The 23,526-nt window shown below is 38.0% G+C and overlaps 1 protein-coding gene across 1 annotated transcript; it reads right to left on the bottom strand.

The window, feature by feature from the left end:
- Positions 1 to 1,494: 1,494 nt before the first annotated feature.
- Positions 1,495 to 5,434, bottom strand: LOC139710836 (uncharacterized). The gene is made up of 5 exons (XM_071622758.1): positions 5,410 to 5,434; positions 4,598 to 4,852; positions 3,569 to 3,844; positions 2,548 to 2,820; positions 1,495 to 1,769 (listed from the first exon to the last, which is right to left on the bottom strand). The coding sequence occupies exons 1-5, from the start codon at positions 5,432 to 5,434 to the stop codon at positions 1,495 to 1,497; spliced, it is 1,104 nt and encodes a 367-aa protein (XP_071478859.1).
- Between the last annotated feature and the right edge of the window lie 18,092 nt (positions 5,435 to 23,526).

Here is a 23,526-nt window from a genome sequence, read left to right as displayed (position 1 = left end):
AGCAGAACAGATCTTTGAATCCCCTTCTGGATGCAATTCAGATGCAAGTATGTCCGTTTAGCGGCTGAAATTATGCAACTGAAAGGAAAGATTGAGAAAGAAAAATGGTCAAAATATGCCGTTTGTCGAATATTCAAGAAGCGAGTACGACATACAGGTAGATAATGCATATCGTTGAATACAATTAAAACATCATAAGCCTATCTATGTCTTCATAGGGTGTTAATATGTGCTGTCTTCAAAAGCAAATGCCCCGGAAATGCATAGTACCGAATTACTTCATTGGTACAGAGTGCCCAAATGTATATTCATAACAGGTGCTTTTTATTTAATATCCCGAAGTTAACATTACGTGATATCATCGTGGACATTGAGCATCTGAGAAGATTAACTTGCAACCCTAGGAAAATTTGTTTTTTTAGCAGGAATAGTGATTAACCCTAGTTCCTAAATATCCTGTCCCTAAAATTACTGTATATAGATAAAAGTAATCAATTTGATGGCTTCTCCTTAAAAACCACAGGTTTATGTATTTTTGGTTATGTTTGTCAGTTTTCTCACACTACATACCTCTTCTCCGAGTGCAAATTTTCTTCTGTTGACGAAGACGACGCAGAGAATTCCAGACATGACGAACACGACTACCAGCAAAGCATATGTTGTCGACGACTGATAAAGAGCTCCTTGATGTCGCTGAAATTCTGCGATTATCTCCACTGGTTACATATCAATGAGACATACAGCAGAACGGGAAAGTTAGTTTGAATGAGTATGATAGAAGAAATGCTTCTGCCATATTATTACGCACAATGTCGCAAACCATTACACTTGGACATACTAACACTAGATGATGATAGTAAAATCATTCTAGCACCTATATAAATGAGCAGTGACAGGCTGTAGCTAGTAACTCATTATAACTTTGATAATAGGTTATCAGTTTGCTACAGGGTTTGAAACAAAACAAGACAAACAAACAAGCAAACTATAATGTAGATGTACATGATTGACGGGATATGTTTTGATTTTTTTTTGTGTGTATACATATATACCTTATGTGCTTTTGTTCTTCATTCAGAATTTGTAATATTCCAATATTAATGCACTTTCCACGGACACGTTGGTTCATAATGTCCATGCCATCTTTAGAGTTTCGTTGACAGTAGAAACACTGTTTCACAGAATACATTTAAATGGCTCAGAGAAAGGAGAAGTCTTGAAACAAACTTATCTCCCTGATCACCTGTTTCGGAAACCTGTATAATCCTTAATGTGCTTTTGAATACCGATTGACACAGGACACCCCCTAGATTTGTTCACGCGGCCAAACGCCCCCGCCACCAAAAAGGCTACATGTTATGTTGTTTTTGGGTTTTTTTTAGATGGTGGTCTCTTCAACTTTGATTTTTGATGCCATACTTTCAACTAATGAAGTATTATGATACAATTTGGCCTACTTGTTGGGCGTATATTGCTAACATGATTATGGTTATGTCACAGCTCACCTGACGGGCAGAAGGTCTTGGTTGCAGTAGTGGAGCCAAAATCGTTCCATCCCGTACAGGAGACTTCTGTGCCTCCATCGGCCCGAGGAGTGAAGGCAGTCGACGGCGAGCGGGAGGATGAGAGAGTGACGTTATCGGCTGTGATGAGGAAGGTATGGATACCTGGTGTCGGTTGGTACCCCTCGTCGATGTGACAGACCACCGTGTAGATTTTTCCGTTGTTCATTCCCACACGCTCGCTGAACTGGACGTCGATTATGTCCTCTGTTGTGTACAATAATCAAGCAAGAAGGGAATCGCAAAGAAGGTAAAAAGAATTCAAAATGAGTAGGCCATAGCAGTGAGATTCTTCACTCAGATAAATCTTAAGAATGCAATTCATTATAAAAGATACCAAACAACCTTCACTACCAATAACCTAGCCTTTTGTCAAGGCTCTCTCGCTGTAATGGGTGAGCGCGACAGCGCGAGGGCCTTTTGAGATCTGCTTCACACATTATTATTCATGACACAAGAACCTTACTTAGTAGTAATATTAACGGGTTCAAGGGCTCGTTTAATAAAACTTGTCATCAGTGACAAGTTGTCATAGATGTGACAAGCTACTGAAATCCTTGTATCTGGTTGGCTGAGAGCAGTTTGTCGTAGAAATGTGGCAGTTGTCACTGATAACAAGTTTTATGAAACGGGCCCCCGGTCTACCAAAGGAATGGCGTGCTCCCCACATCCTTCGTCGTGGTGTGTCTGGTGTTCGCATGCCATCAGTAGAGGTCGGTGGCATGCATTCGCCGTATGCAAATTGACAGACATGCTGTGGTCGGTCTTTGGGACAAAAGTCTTTAATTCAAAGGGCTATTGAAGAAAAGGATGGAAAGCAGACCTAAAAGACCCTCGCGCAAACCTACTCGACTGGGCTCTCTTTACCATATAGCGAAAGGGGCTTACCAAAAGGCAACGAATAACCCGACTTCACATCTGAATGATTTTATGCATGTCTGTGTATGCATATGATATAGCATTATTGTTCTTGTTGACAATTTACCTTTGTGACAAATCAATTCGGTAGCGAAGGTTGAGCCGTGTCTGTTACTTGCTTTACATCTGACGTTGATGCACCTGTTAGGCCGAGATTGTAGAACCACGGACGGGTTAGCTGACAATGAAATGGTCTGGCCGTCAACCGAGATTTCGAACGTGTCGATTGGAGGCGTCGGCTGGTCAAGTGCTTCAATGTGGCACGTGATCTCAATGTTTATGTCAGTACCGTCTCTCTGTTCTTCAAACCTAAGCGACATGATATCGTCTCCTGGAGGATCTACAAAATATGGGAAATATTAACATTTATTAAATGTTGATGTGAAATAAGGGTGTACAACTGATATTACAAGGAAAACACATGAAACAATATGAAAGTAAAAGACACGCATAGTATGATACGAAGACATTATTATTACTATTATCATTATTATTATTATTATTATTATTGTTATTATTATTATCATTATTATTATCATTCATTTATTTATTCGGCCATACAATAGCGATTTACAGTACAATGTCATGTAACATACATAGAGGGGTATATATGTATAAAATGTACCGGAGTGACACATGGGCCAGGGCTCACAAAAGTAAAATTCTTTATTATTACCCGGGGGCATGTGGGCCCTCATTTGTCACTCCATATCACATAATGAAGATTTTTACATTTTCTACATCTTAACTTCTTCTCAGCGATTGTGTAACTGTAAGAGTCAGTTTTTTTTTTTTTTGGTCAATTTACCTGTTTTGTAAGTTCATTGCATAAAACCAATAAAACAATCATTCATGAAGCCTGCTGTATCCTTTGTAAAAGTCTTTGGAGCTTTCAGAATCTCGTAAGTAGTAAGATGATACACAACATACTGCCTTGTCTTTATTTTTGCTTGTTTTTGTTATCATATTTTGCCTGACATGATATTTGCATTACTGCCTCTGTCCGTATTTATACGCCACACATTTTCTAGAAGTAATAAGGAACGAGTTACCGCAGTTGTTTCAAGTGGTAGCAAATGTGTTTTTACCTGAGGGGCAAAACTCTTCCGTGGTCGAAGTAAAGTCAAGAGTGTTTGCTCCGGTACAAGTGACTTCGGTACACCTATCGGGGCGTGTCGAGAGCGTGAATGATGACGAACTCGAGTTCGATACCGACTCATTTCCAACTTTGATGTCATAATTGTGAAGGGGAGGGAACGGCTGATCTGCATCGCTCACGTGACAAGAAATTATGACAATAGCTCGACCATCGTTGTCCAGTCTCTCGTCGAACTCGATGTCGATTATACCATTCCTCGGCGGATCTGGGCGGAAGTCATGCCAAATATTAACCACATCAAATTGGTGAAATGTTACGGGCAATATAACGTTTGAATTATTCTGGTAATGCCTAGTTATTGATCCAGAACATTTGAACTCGTTAATATTTAATGAGCTATTTGAAAAGTGCAGGGAGTTGTCATAAGTCATGACTTAACGTGTTAATTGTGGTTATCAAAGGAAACGACAGTTTGGCGAGAAAGTAGACTCATTCCATTTTGGTTCAATCATGTGTCTTTGCTGTCTCTGTGCATGTTCGACAAGATTATTCTTACAAGAAACATTTTGCATTGTATATAACACATAACCCATCCATTGTTACAATGAATGTGGTAATTCAGAAGAACATTTTTTTTTCACATGATTTACTGCAGAACTAAATATTCCAGTGATTGAGACGTCACTTCTGTGCTTGTTTGCAGTCGATGGTACAAACGTAAGCATGCAATATGTAATATGATTATATGTCTCTGCCTAATGTAAGTGTGATTCAATTAGCAGACCTATTACCTGCTATTATGAATGTCAATCCTTCAAGAGTTAATTGGCAAGTACAAATGTTGCTTTCACCCTACCCCTTCAACTAGTAATAGGAATTTAGAGAGAAAGCGGTACCGAAAGGGTTCATTGTAGAGTATAAATTAGTCCTTGAAAAGGTTTTCACAAAATGTTACCAACAATCATGAACGGTTCGATAGAGATCGTTTACTCACTGGTAGGACAATATCTACGTGTACGCGTTGTCAGTCCCTGGCCGTTGTTTCCGATACAAGTTATATTCGCGCACGTGTCGGGCCGAGGTGAAAGGACCACAGTTTTCGAGGCAGACACCGATTCTTCATCCTTCTTGATAGCGTACGTGTGGATGGGGGGAAAAGGTTGGTCCTCCGGACTGACGTTACATGTTACATTGAGGTCGATTTGCCCCTCTCCTTGTACGCGATCCCCAAGCTCCTCGAGAACGACTGATATAGCATCTGTCGCTGGATGCGCTGTTGACAACAATGTATCAAGAGAGAACTATTTGTATCAGGACTGGTGTTAAATACATGTAGAAGAACAAAAAGAAACGTGCAGATTTTAATATTGTTGGCATGGTACACTATCAAATTTCATGTCATATCAAGATGACCGTCAACAATATCTCGAGCCGGCCTTGACTGAATGAAATTAATTTTTTTTAACGCTTGATTTCATTAGATCCCAACACTAATGTGTCATTCTTTTTGAACTGAGAAAAAAAGCAATCATAATTATCATCATTCATAGCAAGTTATTGATATAATTATTAATCTTAAATATTCTAAAACTGGAGTTCACGTGGCTAAATTACCGACAAAAATTATTGTTACATCATCACATGCATGGACAAGAAGTTGAAAAGAATATGATTGTATGAGCTGTGTAACATCGATCTTACTTCAATTTCATCATGGTTTGAGTAGATGTGTAAGAATTTACGTCAACAAAGAAGAGAGATAAAGAATTCACTGCTACCTTTGGGACAGTAGATGGCGCCACTCGTTGTATCTCCAAGTCCGTTGCTCACCGTACATAAAACTTCGATGCACCATCGAGGCCTCGGGGAAAGCCGAGCACGCGAAGAAGAAGACTGGGAGAGTGTGACGTTATCAGCTTTGATAATGTAAGAATTGATTGCCGGATACGGTTGCTCGCGAGTAGTCACGTGACATTCAATCTCCACAGCAGTACTGTGGTCATGGAACTTGATGGATATGATATCATCCTCAGGACCATCTGTGTTGGATGTCGGAATCAGAACATTTCTCAACGTATTGCATGTTTTTAATTCTCTCTAACTTTATGACAACTGCATTAAGACAAATCATGTGGCCTGAATAAACATTCAATCTCCGAAAAGGTTGTCCTCGACAGTTATCCTTTAAACAGCACAAACTGTTCATATCTTAAATAACGCGCAAAACGTGGATATAAAGTATGTGTATATATAATTTAAGTGCACGTTGTTTCATAAGGCACTTGAAAAAAAAAATAAATGGAAGGATGCTATTAAAGTTGTATGATGCAGGTTTCTCAACTGCGGTACATTTTTTTTTCTACTTTTTTTAATTCAAAGTAAATACACATAAAGCAAAAAAAAAATGCCAAAAGACACAACTCTGGTGACATGACGAGCGCATACTCACGCACAGACATACACACACACGCACATACAGACACATTAGAACAGAAAAAAAAAGAAACACACCTGTTCCTGTCACCTATCAAAGAACAGTCCGGTGTGTGAAGGAAAGGAAGCGAAGAGCGAGAGAGGGAGAGGGAGAGGGAGAGAGAGAGAGAGAGAGAGAGAGAGAGAAAGAAAGGGGGGGGGGTAGAAAAAGTCAGTATATCCGGGATGCACGAACAGTTCAGAGTCAGAGAGACTCAAGTATATAAAATTATAAGAAAATTTCTCCAAAATTATTTAGAACTAGGAAAGATTTCTTTTTTCCTTTATGGAGGAAATTCTATAATCAGGGCGACTATTAAAAAAAACCAATACGTTGATGAAATAGCGAATATCATAAATAAAATGTATCTATCTGTTTGAAGAGTGGGGTGTTTGTGAACACTTTCATTATTTTTTTCTAAACACGGTTTCAAGAAATGAAGAACGGGAATTGTTATTATAAAGTATACATGAATTGGCCCAGGTAATGATAATAAAAATCCATGTCTTTCAAAATATCATAATTCGATGCAGGAGCATGCAATGTATACCATTGCTATACGGAACAACAGATCGTCAACCCTACAAAGATTCCACAAAATAAAATGCTGTAATTTTGCAGTTCAGGAGTCAGATAAGGACATTTTGAGATGAAAAAAAAAAAACCCAACAACAAACACAAACACAAAAAGCACACACACACACACACACACACACACACATACCAAAACCAAACGAAAAACAAAACAATGCTCGCCAAAAACATCAACCACAAAAGACAAACTAAAAGTCCTTGTCCGCGCGGTCTTCCCTTTAACACTGTTTAGGAGCAAATTGAAAAAGCAATATTTCAGTCTGAAAAAAAAATAACAACCGTAAAAATATATCTCACATTCGAAGTCACTTTGACAACTAAGAAAAATATAGATGCCAAACCCAAACGTACAGGAAAGGTGAAAGAACACGCAATGTGAAGAGTTTGTTCGTAAAAACCGATAAGTCCATTTTTGAAAATGTTGAAGTTTGGTCTCTGTCATAAAGTACAATATAATACCTTTTAAATGATATATTGGTTACTACATTATAAAGGTACATTTTTGAAGTTATGGTCAAAAGAAGCAAAAATTTTCTTATCATTCTCTATATTTTTCTTGACCTTTAATCGAAAATATCTCCATTTGGCAAATATGGACTTATCAGTTTTTGCGAACAAACTCTTCATGTATACTATATCATAATGGTAATTCATGATAGAGTTACAAATGCCAGGAAAAAAGAATAAGCATACGAATTTTAGGTGATTTATGTGATCATTTAACAAAAATCAATACCAGTTATAATCATTTTACTTTGTGACTGGCACAATTACGTTGTGATCAGTGTGATAAATTAAACAACATATACGATAATAACGAACAGCAAAGGCTAAAGGCCCCCCCCCCTCTCTCTCTCTCTCTCTCAGGGTGATTTTAAAGTACATGTACCAAATTATAGATTCTACAAAAGAATACGGGTATTGCAGATTATTCTTTGTGATAATGCAGAACTTGTCATTTCTTTTTGTTTGATATTGGTGAAATATTTCCGACATTGTCCTAGTTTTTTTTTCTTTAGGTAACAACAATTTGCTGATTATTTTGTACGCACGTACACCTTGAAAAGGAAGATCAAAATTCAATCATCAAATGCAATCATCCTAATTTAGGTTGATTTCAAATTGGGTAACAACATAAACGTACTTTAGCAGACTAACCTTTGGGCAGTTTTGTCGATTTCTTTTGTTTAATATGTACCAAAATGCTTGATTTACTTTAAAATACATTTGATTTAAACTGGAATACTGTCCTGTGCTCAAGTTAACCTTTCTCCTGTAACTATTCAAGTTGTATCAAAATACAGACATTGAAGTTGTCATTTTTGTAAGGACAGATGAAATGTAATGAAATTATTGGAGAAAGCGTAGCTTGCATACTTACGCCTGACGTTTAGGACAGATGACTCTGCAGTACCGGAAATCACACACTGGAGAATCTCTCCGTGATTGGTAGAGGAAGGAGTGAAGGTCAAGTCACTTTCGATATCGTAGTATCGGTAATAGATATATGTACGCGAATTACAATACTAGAGAATCCGCCATCACCGCAAGTGAATGTGCCGAGTCGTTGTACATATATATATGGAACGCAGTGAGCGTAGTGGAATCTCAGCCCGAATTTTGTTAAAACCCGAACCATTTCTTCTGTTTTCGATTATTTCCAAAGAAAACATGAAAATACGTTTTATGTAATCTCTACAATTTTTAAACGGCGGGAATTTACCCCTCCATCTGATCTAGTGAAGGTTTGGATTCTATACAAGGACTTGTAAAGTAAATGTTAAAAAAATCCAAAAAGTAATACTTTCAAGGAAAGTATTGCCTTTCAAACGTCAGTGGTTATCGTTATGAGTCTAATGACATAACTTGAACATATCTACCAAGATAACGTAAGTGATTTGAACGTGAACTTCTTATATCTAACTCTCTTAAGAGTCGATTTATGTCACTAATATTCTGACAGTACTCGTCGGACAATTTGTAGTATGTGTTTAATGCAATGAACTGGGAAGAAAATAAGTCAGTGATGCAAAACAGCATTCGATAGTATGCATGACATGCCTAACATGAGAGTGAATTGTACTCCCAAGCTTACATTTCTGTTATCATAATTCAACGACTATAAGGGTAAGAAGTGATTTTTCGATTTCCGTAAATTTTAACGGATTACTTATGTCATAGGTTAGGAAGACCGCTGGGTACGTCTGATCATCTTCCTACCGCTAATGAACTGTTTTTCTATAACTAATTGTATATCCATGGATGTTGCTTCTCAGTGAGTGGAGGTTAGCATGTTTGTGGTCCCAAAGGTGAAAGCTTGACTTTACCTCTCAAACCATTGAAGTAAAACCAGTTAACGAGGATCAAATTCTGCTTTGACGACGGCTATCATTCGCAGGTCCCAGCATGATCAAAGTGTACTTCCGTCGCACTGTTTTTAGAAAGGTGAGAAAATTTAACATTATTTACAATAATTCCTGAGGTAGATTCATTTAGCAAATTTCCTTTGCCCATTATTGTTATACAGCTAAAACAAGTATGTCATACAGGAAGTGCATTTGCCAGAATTTTACTATGAATCACTTTTACACTGTTCCTACAACATGGCAGGAAAGTATCGTGAGGACGATCCAAGTACAGGAGAAATAATACTCGAGAGAACGACCGACATTAAATCATTGTGGTAAAATATTGTTCTTCTGGGCATACGTTAAAAGATGAACACAGGTTGAGGGCACTCACTAGAAGAAGTATATTGGGTGAGGATACGCTACCACAGATAGCGTGGTCGATGAAGGGATCTTGTTGTCTGCCACCTGCTGTCTCTGGTGGAAGATATGCTCCTACGTCCGTCGTTTACCAATGATCACGTTTTGGCTCGTCATTGCAAAGTTTATTTTTCACCTTTTGGGGCATATGACTGTCTGTACGGTCTGCATGTTGTGAAAAGCTGGTTAGACATTGCTTGCTATGCATTTCTTCTTCTTTACTCTAGCTGGTAAAGCGCCGTTTTTATCTCGCTGAAAGGTGACTTCCGTCCATACGCAGGAAATATGGAAGCACTGATTAAAATAAGCTATACTTACCGAAGTCATGTCATTAACAAAAGTTAAAGTTCTTTGTTCTGCAATAGAAATAGTGCAAGAAAGTCACAATTCAGGAATGGTTTGCGCCCAGCTACTGAATTTGTAGGAGGTCGCTGTACAAAGACAGGGGAAGGAACGATCTATTTTGTGTCAATAAGGAATTCGTCGTTGTAATGCAAACTTTATTTTGAAATCATCAAGCATTGTATGAATTAAAAAATAAACGATAAAATGCAATAGCCAGTACACCTTTTGAACGCGCATCACCACAATATATAAATTACATAGACATTCTATTATATGCTTAGAGTGTACGCTGACGTACTTGGTGATGTCTGCCCCTAGGGATGTCGTTTGATTTTGGTGAGTTCTCCACGAAATCACTTCCTTGGGTGGATTTAGAAAATGAGAGGAGTTTGGAAGCTCTGCATTTTTCAAAAGGAATATATTTTCAATTCTGTCCGAGGAGTTGCATGGGAATACTCAGCTAGAAAGATGAGTAATGTGGATGTGTATCAACCAATGTTCTTTTTACGATCAAAGGTCATTTCCGTCTCTTGAACTTTTCTGGCATTAAGCATGATCAGCGACTGCACTGCACATGACTACAGGAAATGAACATTTTTATTCAAAATACAGGAAAAACAAAGACTGTCTAGTACGACAGTGACGTTACTTTTCATTCTTTCTCTAAAATGTACAAAGACATGATATGCGACGTATCCTTAAGAAACATTGAGTATTTCATTTACCAGGACTAGTGTTATCAAGTGTTGTATGTCGTCCTTGTGACATGTGGAAGAAATTGTTGCATTTTGAGCGTTGCTTTTGGCCATTTTTCCACGTGGACCGTATTGCACTCGCTGAATTGCATTAGTGAGGTTATTTTGAAGTGTTTCACTCTGCCGTTCTTGCATGATTGAATGTTCTAGTGTTTGCATTATAATGTTGTGGTCACACTATCAATAAGAAGAATATGCTGTCCCGTCACAGCCCCATCTCTTGTCTTGTCTGTCTTGTGTACTCGTTGTATCAACTCCGCTCGTAATCTGGACTCCATCCAAGTACCATTTCGCTGTCTGAGTGTTATACACAGCGTCAGCGGTACACCTCGCAGTGATTTCCTGACCGGCGGTCAGTTCACTCGGTACAGTCAGAGTCACGGCATCTGGGGATAAGAAGATGGAAGAGAAGAAACGTAATCAATTAGATGTATGCACAATCACAACAACATCTGAACAGGCTAGTTCAACATAAAGAGCAAAATAAAGCGAAGGAAAAAAAGAACAACAGTATAGATCATCTCTTTGTAACAATGACATTTCTGATATTACCTGAAGTTTTGTCAATATCTAGCAAGATGAAAACATGATTCTGTAATGTTTTGAATACAGAATAACATGTAGAATTATATACTGATATTTCACATTGCATAGTGGGATTTCGTTTTAAGATTAAATGCATCATAATGAAATAACGGCAAAACTGACGAACTTTTTATTCCTGACTCATAGAACAGTGACCTTTTAATTGATAGAGCTTTTTCGCTTTTGTAAGTTTTTGTTTGTTTGTTTGTGTTTTTGTTTGTGTGTGTGCTTTTTTTTTTGCTTGCTGGTTTGTTTCTTTTGTTTAATCGCAGATAAAAAGGCTGCTTTTAGCTACCGTTGCTGGTTTCCTGCAAGACCGTGAACATTTATAACAAATTTGTTTTCAAGCTATTTTGTATTTTCAAGCTTCCTAGATCGACAATGGAATTATGGATGAGGGATATTAAAAGGAAAACTCACCAGAGACACGCAAGGACACCATGAAGACTGCAACTATGCATACTGGTAAGTTCATCATGGTTGCAATATAAAGCGACGATCCGGAAGAAAAGCCCTTACTCCTGCAAAGGATCGAAAAGATTACAACACACATAATGATAATGATATTGCAATATGCAAGGGAGACATTTCTCTACGGCCTTGCAGTCATGTCGGTAGTACTTAGTAAGTTGTATACCAACACACTCCTCAAACGAATTTAACTTTATCAGGTCAAATCGTAACACATTTATCATTAAGATACGGGGATAATCTTATATTTACGACTGTCGAATAATGCAGTAAATACGTAAACAATTGACTAGTTACTGTGAATTCAGAAGAAGATGAACGTCATGTGTCCACGTGCTTGGCAACAAATGATTTGCAGTGGCCAGTCAATTTTATAGAGAATGCATGCCAAAGCAACTGCACGTCCCTCTGCGTGATTGTAACGCATGCGCAGCAGTGTGAAAAAGGCGCGGCTTATGAGAAACGGAAATTTGAGAGCTGGAATGAGCTGAAATTACACTACAGGCTTCGTCAAATGATCTTTAGTAGTGTCCTTCCTCAATTTAACATCTGATAGGTTTTGGTGTCTCTTACTATCATTTCAAATACATCGTTACAACGTCTATTGTGTACACCAGCAACACTTGCATCTATCTGTTCAACTTGGGAAAGTCGAAAAAATATTCATATATAAAACGATAATAGAATGATAGGGAATATTCATAGATGTGCACGAGACGATGTGCATATACGCAAACACACACACACACACACACACACACGCACACACGCACACGCGCGCACACACACACACACACACACACGCACACACACACACACATAAGTACATACATCTTCAAATTCATGAATTTCTTCCGTCGAGATGTTTTCATTGCAACTGATTGACAAATTGCCCTACATCGACGTAAATAAATCCTGCAAAGGATCGAAAAGATTACAACACACATAATGATAATGATATTGCAATATGCAAGGGAGACATTTCTCTACGGCCGTTTCTCATAAGCCGCGCCTTTTTCACACTGCTGCGCATGCGTTACAATCACGCAGAGGGACGTGCAGTTGCTTTGGCATGCATTCTCTATAAAATTGACTGGCCACTGCAAATCATTTGTTGCCAAGCACGTGGACACATGACGTTCATCTTCTTCTGAATTCACAGTAATCAGGAGGTCGTAGGAGGTCGTAGGTTCAGTGATCAGGAGGTCGTAGGTTCGAATCCTGCTCGAGTATGTACGCCCATGATTTTTTATCATGGCTACTACTAAACACTGATCAATTCATTTATTTACGTCGATGTAGGGCAATTTGTCAATCAGTTGCAATACATACATCTTGTTTGAGTTCGTCTTAATATCAGTAGGTGCGTTGGAATTATCCATTCAGATTTGTGCAAGACTTTCAAAAATTTTGAACGGCCAAACTCTGCTGTTTTTCAGTGCCCATGTCACCGTCAGAAATTTATGCATACATCGAGCTAATGAAGACATGAAAGGTAACATGAGGATTTGGTCTCTCGTCTTTAAAAGACAAGCAAAGTGTGTTTGTATTGGCTCGGATCATTGTTTCTCTTCCCGTTTCCTCATGGCTCTCTTATCATTCGGTCTCACGAAAACATCTCAACAGTGACATGTTAACAGGAATCAAATTCATAAATTACTTTAGAATAAATCAAAGCAGATGCGTCATGAAATTTCGGACCAGTATCCACCAGTGAGCTTTAGATCTGCGACAGGGGAACGCTAGGATGATGACGCCTCCTTCCGGGTTGGACAGTGGAAACGGCTGTCTCGCGCATGAGCACAACAACATTTTGGGCTTAATAGCGTCGTCTTAGCGTTCGTATCACAGATCTATTCAAGCTCGAGTCTTAATAACGAGAACTCCTGTGTGTGAATATATTTCAATTTTCACATTGTGAACGTACCAGATCGTGAATGTGTAGTGTTACTACAGACGAAATCATTCTAACTGTACGTACCATACATGAAGTGAAAATAAGGTTCATTCGCACAATCGCTTCAACTCAGAAAAAAAAACACAAGTGAGAAATAACAAACAATCTGTCGTTCTACTCATCTACGTAGCGTGTAATTATATTTAGAGTAGCCAAGCTGTATGAAGGGCAGTATCGTTTCATATGGATATACGGAGCATATGCAATTATGCTCGAGATTTTAGACACAAATTCCCGCACTGTTTCTTCACAGACGATTCTACCGAGGCCAATATAGGACTCTCTAGAAAAAGAAAAAAAAAAAACATCAACAACAAATCTTTCGTGTACCAGCAAAACCCATTAAAGTGTGATTTAAAGGGCGAATCCATCTATTCTTCAAATTTAGAACTAGATTAAAAATGATGATACTGACAGAGATATCACTGAATCAAAATTGGTCTTTTAATGATTCAGAAATTTAAAGTTTCATAATGGTCGAAACATCACTTGGAAATAACTAACGTGGTGATATCATGAAGTCACAAGTCCCCTATATCTCTGGTTCGTAAACACAAATGCCATAAAAAGGAGAGTTTGAGGTTGGTAAATTAAGGAAGTATATCACTTATATCTTATTTTGTCTTTAAGGTCTCGTTTTATGCACTTATTACAAAGAGACACTCTGACCTTTCATTGCCTTTGCACCCATTCACTTGAGTAGGACGCACTTGTAACACGTTCGGACGATATGCTGAATTAACACTGTTAATTATTTGAAGAGTTTGTTTGCAAAAACCGATAAGTCCATTTTTGAAGATTTTGAAGTACGGTCTCTGTCATAAAGTACAAAATAATACCTTTTAAATGATATATTGGTCACTACATAATAAGGTACATTTTTGAAGTTATGGTCAAAAGAAGCAAAAATGTTCTTATTATTTTCTTTATTTTTCTTGACCTTTAATCGCAAATATCTTCATTTGGCAAATATGGACTTATCGGTTTTTGCAAACAAACACTTCATTTGTAGATTTACAGTCCAATGAAGTATAGGAGTCATAGTGTTTGATTATATAGATTAAAAAGAAAATCTTTTACCCGAACATTTCTGTTTCATGTGGAATCTTTGTTCGTCCATCTGTCCAGTAATATACAGTAGGAGATCTCTCACTGTCTCATTGGAACTTTATTTTCTCATTCAGTTCGTCGAAAGAGACCAAGCCGTTTGAGGAACCAGCCATCCAGCCCCATAACTCCGCCCCATCTGCCTTCAGGAAGGTCCAGGAATAAGATGTGTAATACACCACTCAAGGTGTCATGTCCTGCTAAACTTGTGTGTGGATATAGGTTCAGATTGAAAACTGTACTAACGTTGTTCGCAGCTGCTGCGATGGTAGATTTCATACATTAGCTCCCAGCCGGAGACTTTCTCAGATTGTGAGATGATTGATAAAAGCAAATAAAAAGGGCTTCTAAAAATGTAACGTTTTTCTTTTTTTTTTTGTTAGACATAATGTGTAAAATGATAGTGAAGAATAATCACACATGTTATAGAGTCATCGTCTCAACACAGTGTACTGTTTTGTAAAATATGTACAACATTAAGTTTTTTTAAAATTATTTTCATAATTGTATTGATATATAATCATCCCATTTTTGGTGATAGCAATATAATCAATATGATAGGTTATGGAAAGATCACGGATGAATGGATTAATGGTAACAATCATATTTTCAGCACTGATTTTACTGGATTTCCGCTTATATAAAGAATTTGTGATCACGTTGCTTCGTATCATCTTAATCATAGAGGCAACAAAACTGTCTTAGTAGTTGGCAGATTAGAGAAAAGAAGTAAAGAAAAAAAATATTCCGACCCAACAGGTGTGAAAAGAATATTTCATTTTCCCACTAGTGCAATATCAGATTCGTTTACCCTAAGCTTCATATTGCAAAGATCAATCGTTAGAAAAAAAGATTTTCAGAGAATGTAATAAATGTTTGGGATGGATATACAATGTAGTATGGTTATGAAACAATACACTTTTAAGGAAACCGTGATGAAAGTTATGTTTGGTTAATCAAATAATGATTGGAAGTGCGTATATCGTTGGCGATCTTAAAAATAATTAAGTTTTTTTGTGTCCTTACCTGTGACTTCCAACAGCCATACACACACGCACACACACACACACACACACACATAATACACACACACACATAATACACACACACATATATATATATATATATATATATTATGTGTAATTATTATGTATATTTGAAATGTGTAATTATTCCGTCTGTAATTAATCAGAACCGACATTAAACTTAAACAACCATCATTCACATGGTTGTTCAAGTTGAATGTCGGTTCTGATTCATTACAGAGGGAATATTAATACATGTCAAGCAGGCAAGTTTGTTATTGGCTACACACTAATGAAGTATAAACAAAATACCACAGTGCAAGTTTAATGTTTTCAATATTTATTGATATTCTTCAATTCCTCTTCCGGAAGTTGTACATTCAAGAGAAATAAATTCATTTTTTTATTCTATGAGAAGAGCTGTCAAAGCCTAATTACATTTGCGTATATTCAACTCAAACAAACAAACAAACAAACAAACAAAGCGTTTGAGGTTTCGTCAAACTTCTGAAATTAGAAAGTTATTGAATGTATTACTTTGAAGTGCTCGCAAAACACTGAAAACAGTTGGAACCAATTCAGGCAACTTCAAAAAGAGGTGATGTTGATCACATCTTACCTTATTACACATTCAGAAGCATTCCTCTGACATCAAATTCAAAAGACAAAGCAGTAATTTCGCGCTGGATTGTTGGCCTGCGTTGTTCAATCGACAATGGCGACTTTGAGGCCGCAATGGTAAGGTCGGGGTTTCTTAATTATTGGCTGATAATATTTACTTTGTGGATCACTGGAGATATTTGCAGTACAGATATCATTACGACCAATCACTACGATACCGCAGACATGGCAGAGGGCAATATGAAATGATACGGCCGAGAAAATATAAACTAATATAAAGTAATATCTTGCTTAGTTTCGAAGTTTATGAATGTTTAGAATTCTCTAATGTATACAGTGTTTGGAAAGCTTTAAAATCAGCCAAAAAAAGTAAATTGCAAGTGCAAGATAAAAATGTCTTGTCGCTTTATCAGCTTGCGCATGCTGGCGGGCAACAGCAATGAATAAAATACAGTACGTTATCGTGATATAACTGACGATCGAGACTTGATTTCTCACGGGTAACAATAGTCCAGAGCCACTTTAGGTTCAGACAAAAACAGCAACAGAATTTAATGATTTTGAACTTGATGAAACAGGCTTTTATTTAGAACAAATGTTAATACCTCTTTTGTTCAAGATACCCATCATTATGCATCAATCATCAACATTGTTCCTCCAAGGTGTTGATTACTATCATGACTATATTGTAAATAATGCATAACGGACCTGCGTATTACGCTGAATAGATTACATTGGAGCAGCAGAAAATAAAAGAACCAATGGAGTCGCTTGGCTTTCTGTTTCATAACCATCATGCAAACACGCAGAGACGCACCCACACATACAATACAAACGGGAAATTAAGTGGCGTATGTTTTCATTAGTATAAACACAGAAGATGAAGCCTCGAAAATTGTGCCCGTTGACAAAATGTTACAGCACAAACTAGAAACATCTTTGAATCCCCTTGGAAGCAATTCGTGTCCGTTTAGCGGCTGAAACTGTGCAACTGTACAAACAGATTACGAAAGAAAGAAAATGATTAAAATTATGTCGTTTGTCAAATAATCAAGAAAGTACGACAAAAAGATAGTTAATGCAAATCTTCGATTACAACTGAAGTGAAAAGACGTACCCGAAGTCTTTCCATATTTCAGATGTCAATTCATGCCGTCTTCAAAAGCAATGGTCCCGAACATGCAAAGTACCGAATTACCTCATCGCTACGGAGTTCACAAATGTATGTAACCGGTGCCTTTGATTGAATATTCCGACGTTAACATCGCATGATATAATCTTAGACATTGAGCATCAAAGACGATTAACTTGCAACCATTAAAAAAAAATGTTGTTTAGAAGGAATAGAGTTCCATCTTTGTTCCTACATATCCTGAAGATGAATGTAACTAAAATAATTGTGTACAGATAAGAATTAATCAATTTGATAACTTCTCCTTTTTACTTGATAAGATCACAAATTTGTGTGTGTGTGTGTGTTTTTTTATATTTAATGTGGGGTTTTTTTCACTCAAAATACCTCTTCTCCGAGTGCAAATTTTCTCCTGTTGACGAAGACGACGCAGAGAATTCCAGACATAACGAATACGACTACCAGCAAGGCGTATGTCGTCGACGACCGATAAAGAGCTCCTTGATGTCGCTGAAATTCTGCAATTATCTCCACTGGTTACGTATCAATAAGACAGACAACAGTACGGGAAAGTTAGTTTGAATGAGAATGATAGAAGAAATGCTTCTGACATATTACGTACAATGTCGTAAACCTTCCCAACTTCCCTACTTAGTAGGTGACAATAGTGAAATCATTTTAACACACTTTTGATCACATATGGTTAGGAGACCTCTATTATCCTTCATGTGCGTTTGAATGCCGATTGACACAAACAGTCTAAAGTCCATGTCGCCAAAATTGTTATTTTTTGAGGGGGGTGGCCAGGGGTGTTCTCTAGAACATTCAGTATTTAAGCAGGACTTTGAACCAATCATGCGTATGAAGCATGTTAACCCGTTTTGTACAGGAACCTTCTGGCCTGCATATCTATGGGTATTTGAAAATTCAGTATGGAACGGGTAAATATAGATTGGCGTACTTGTTGGGTTTATTGCTAATACACAGCCGTGTCGTATCTTACCTGACGGGCAGAAGGTCTTAGTTGAAGTTGTAGAGCCAAAATCGTTCCATCCCGTACATGAGACTTCGGTGCCCCCGTTGGCCCGAGGAGTGAAGGCAGTCGACGGAGAGCGGGAGGATGAGAGCGTGACGTTATCGGCTGTGATGAGGAAGGTATGGATACCTGGAGTGGGTTGGTACCCCTCGTCGATGTCACAGACCACTGTGTAAATTTTCCCGTTGTTCATTCCCACGCGCTCGCTGAACTGAACGTCGATTATGTCCTCTGTTGTGTGCAATAATCAAGCAAGAAGGAAATCGCAAAGAAGTTAAAAAGAATTCAAATTGAGTAGGCCATAGCAGTGAGTTTCTTCACTCAGATTAATCTTTAGAATGCAATTCATTAAAAAGATACAGAACAACCCTCACTATCAATAACCTAGCCTTTTGTCAAGGCCCTCTCGCTGTAATAGGCGAGCGTATCAGCACGAGGGCCTTTTCAGATCTGCTTCACACATTATCATTCATGACACATGAATTACTTTATTGAATACTAATATCAACCGGTTCCGGTCTACCAGTGGAATGGAGTGCTCCCCGCATCCTTCGGCGTGGCGTGTCTGGCCTGTTCGCATGCCACCATGCAGTGGAGGTCTGTGGTATGCATTCGCCGTATGCAAATAGGGCTCGGGCAGACAGACAAGCTGTGGTCGACTTTTGCTCACGAAATCGGGGAACAAAAGTCGGTAATTCAAAGGGCTATTAAACAAAATGATGGGAAGCAGATCTCAAAAGGCCCTCGCGCAACCCCACTCGACTGGGCTCTCTTCACCATACAGCGAAAGGAACTTGACAAAAGGCAACGAATAATCCGACTTCACCTCTTAATAATTCTATGCATGTCTGAGTATGCATATAACATTATTGTTCCTAGTGACAATTTACCTTTGTGACAAATCAGCTCTGTAGCGAAGGTTGAGCCGTGTCTGTTACTTCCTTTACACCTGACATTGATACACCTGTTAGGCCGAGATTCTAGAACCACGGACGGGTTAGCTGACGATGAAATGGTCTGGCCGTCAACCGAGATTTCGAACGTGTCGATTGGAGGAGTCGGCTGGTCACGTGATTCAATGTGGCACGTGATCTCAATGTTTGTGACAGCACCCTCTGTCTGTTCTTCGAATCTAAGTGACATGATATCGTCTCCTGGAGGATCTACAAAATATGGGAAATGAACATTTATTCAATGTTGATATGAAATAAGGATGTTGAACTGAAATTACAAGGAAAACACATAAAACAATATGGAAGTAAAAGACGCACATAGATACCAAGGCATACGACGTTTTCTACATCTTTACTTCTTCTCAGCGATTCTGTAACTGTAAGAGTCCATTAAAGGGGATGGCTAGTAACTGATCAGTGGGAATGCTGGAGATGATTGTTCCAATCCTTGTGGGATTCATTTAAGAGTACATTATATGTCTATTGTGTCAAAATTATTTGCTTCAGAATGGTCTCATATTCAAGTAGTGTGCACTTTAATGTTTCCAGGTTAGCATGCATGTACAGTGACGGGGCGATCGTTAATGTTCGCCCCGTCACTGCACAGGCATGCTAACCTGGAAACATTGAACTGCACATTACTTGAATATGAGACCATTCTGAAGCAAATAATTTTCACACAACAATAGATATATAATGTACTCTTAAATGAATCCCACAAGGATTGGAACAATCATCCCCAGCATTCCCACGAACCATCAACACGGTTCTTGAAGCCTCTCGATTCCTCTTAAAAGTCTTTGGAGCTTTCAGAATCCTGTAGGTAGTAGGATGATACTCATTACTGGATAACTGCCTTGCCTTTATTTTTGTTTGGTTTTGGTTATTGTATTTTGCCTGACATCATCTTTGCATTACCACCTCTGTCCATATTTATTCGCCACAGGTATTCTAGAAGTTATATGGAATGAATAACACCGCGGTTACTTCAAAATGATGGTAGCAACTGATAAAAAGCGTTTAGCTTCACCTGAGGGGCAAAACTCTTCCGTGGTCGAAGTAGAGTCAAGAGTGTTTGATCCGGTACAAGTGACTTCGGTACACCTATCGGGGCGTGTCGAGAGCGTGAATGATGACGAACTCGAGTTCGATGCCGACTCATTTCCAACTTTGATGTCATAATTGTGTAGGGGAGGGAACGGTTGATCTGCATCGTTCACGTGACAAGAAATTATGACAATAGCTCGACCATCGTTGTCCAATCTCTCGTCGAACTCGATGTCGATTATACCATCCCTCGGCGGATCTGGGCGGAAGTCATGCCAAATATTAATCACATCGAATTGGTGAAATGTTACGGGCTATGTAACGTTTGATTTATTCTATTAATGCCTACGATCCAAAATATTTGAACTCGTTAATATCCAATGAGTCATTTGAAAAAGTGCAGGGATTTGTCATAAGTCATTACTTCTCACGTGTAAATTGTGGTTATTGAAGGGAACGACAGTTTGGCAAGAAAGTAGACCAATTGCATTTGGTTCAATTATGTGTCTTTGCTGTCTCTCTGCATGTTCGACAAGATTATTCTAATAAGAAATATATTACATTGTACATAACACATAATACATACAGTGTTACAATGAATGTGGTAATTCAGAAGAACATTCATTTTTCTTTTTCACAGAATTCACTGCAGAATTAAATATTCTAGTAGTTGAGAGGTCACTTCTCTACTTGTTTACAGTCGATGGTACGAACTTCAGGATGCAATCTGTATTATGTTCATGTGTCTCTGCCTAATATTAGTGCAATTCAATGATGAGACCTACTAACGGCTATTATGAATGTCAATCCTTCAAGAATTAATTGCCGAGTTCAAATGTTGCTTTCACCATACCCCTGCAACAGGTCATTTTAACATATAAATGGATTTAGAGAGAGCGGTAACGAAAAGGTTAATAATTGTAGAATGTAAATTAGTCATTGAAAGGATTTTCACAAAATGTTACCAACAATCATGAACGGTTAGATAGAGATCGTTTACTCACTTGTAGGACAGTATCTATGTGTACGCGTTGTCAGTCCCTGGCCGTTGTTTCCGATACAAGTTATATTCGCGCACGTGTCGGGCCGCGGTGAAAGGACCACAGTTTTCGAGGCAGACACCGATTCTTCATCCTTCGTGATAGCGTACGTGTGGATGGGGGGAAAAGGTTGGTCCTCCGGACTGACGTTACATGTTACATTGAGGTCGATTTGCCCCTCGCCTTGTACGCGATCCCCAAGCTCCTCGAGAACGACTGATATGGCATCTCTCGCGGGAGGGGCTGTTAACAACAATATATAAAAAGTGTATTGCTTGTATCAGATTTTCATTACATGCAGAAGAACAAAATGAAACGTGCAGATTTGAATATTGTAAGTATTCTACCCAATCAAATCTCATGCAATGTTGCGATTACCGTTAACAATTCCTCGCGCAGGAGAATGTAATGAGATATTTGTTATGGGGTTTGAAATTTCATGCAGATCATCTTTGCAGATCTCATAAGAAAAGACCATTAACAAATCCTGCTAGTGCATGTTGTGTTGAAAAAAATGCAGACTTTGAAAGCTAATTCCAATCTGTGAACTGTGTTGAGTAATTTTCAGAAAACAGAATTATCGGTCTACTCGTCCATTAAAAAGTTGATTTTTCTCCAATATTTTGATTATTTTTTAATGAACAATGATGTTGCCAACATTGACCACATCACAGTCAGTCATGTTTAATGATATTATGACACTCCGTTCAAAGTTACATTCTATTCTGTCGTATACGTTACCTTAAGTTCATAGGAAGCAGTGAAACAACAAAAAATCCCACTCAGATCTATTGTGAAAATCAGGAATTTACCATTTTTATTTGAAACACTTCAGTAATATGGTTCACATTTACGATGTATATCATGTGTTGTAGTGATGATGTAATCAGGTCACCACACTAAATTTGCCATTCATTTTGATGAGAAAAAAAAGCAATCATAACAATTGTCGTAATCGTTATTGATCTGTTCATCATAAATATTTAAACTGGGAGTTTACGGGGCTGATTTACCTACAAAAAATTATTGTGAAATCATCACATGCATGAACAAGAAGCTGAATGGGATGTTAGTTTAGGAGAGTTTGCAACATCGATGTCTCATCCAAGTTTCCTTAAGTTTTGAGTAGATGTTAAAGAATTTACGTCAACAAAGAAGAGAAATTTTTTCACACTTCTTTCACACTTCTTTTGTAAGCCAGTGGAGGGTAACACTTGACCGAGAAGGTTGTTAATCTACCTTGATTCACGCAAGTTCACCCATCCTGTAAGAATTGGATTGTATATCAGGGAGGTGGGACTGTGTTTAATCAGCCTCAGCATTTTACATGCTGATTTTTTTTTTTTTTCGACACATGCCTAGTATGAAATATTTGTCTATAACTCCTCCGCCCTCATCACCCTCCTCAGCAAAACACTTTGTTTGTATGATTTTTTTTTTTGCTCTTTTTACAAGTGAGCGCCTACAATTCCACTGTTTTTTTCCCACGTTGTCAAACAAAAGAAGCTATACTGTAGTTTCCATATGATATATGCAACCAATGCGATGAACTCCGGGAGGGTTGAATCAGGAGCGAAGGTAGGATACACAGTACACCTTTTTTTTTCGAACAATAGCCCGGTTTATTCGTGCATCCAAACAATAAATGACGCTTTCCCTAGGATTTTGGAATGAAGTGTTCTTTTTTTTTTCTTCTTATTTCCTTGTCACCTTTTGTAAGCATGGTATCTAGTTCACATAGAGCTGTTGCCCCGTCTGCCACTGCGAGGGCTGTCAGTGTTACTATGTTGTTCACTCATTTCAGCAGTTGTCCGACATGCGTAATGTCAGCAGATTATTTTAATTAGTTATGCCCCTTGTGTATGATGTATAATGAATGTTAGACTTCCGGGCCTTGATGATATTATGATAATACATAACGATCCAAGAAATGAAAGGGGTTTTATTTTTTTTCACACATTTACTAAGCATTCATTATATTTTCATCCTATAAATCAATCACTATTTCCTATAAACAATGAATAATTTTTCCAAATTC

The sequence above is a fragment of the Diadema antillarum genome, unplaced genomic scaffold, assembly GCF_040938485.1.
Source record: "Diadema antillarum isolate AM-2024a unplaced genomic scaffold, OU_Dant_1.0 scf00000039, whole genome shotgun sequence".
In the NCBI taxonomy this organism is placed as follows: Eukaryota; Metazoa; Echinodermata; class Echinoidea; order Diadematoida; family Diadematidae; genus Diadema; species Diadema antillarum.
This window is presented reverse-complemented; position numbering and strand designations above follow the sequence as displayed.

Coding starts and splice junctions, on each gene's coding strand:
- LOC139710836 (XM_071622758.1), bottom strand. CDS start 5,434: ATGGTGCATCGAAGTTTTATGTACG. Junction 2,821..3,568: donor GGAAGAGTTTTGCCCCTCAG/GTAAAAACACAT, acceptor CATATTTTGTAG/ATCCTCCAGGAGACGATATC. Junction 1,770..2,547: donor CGAATTGATTTGTCACAAAG/GTAAATTGTCAA, acceptor TGTACACAACAG/AGGACATAATCGACGTCCAG.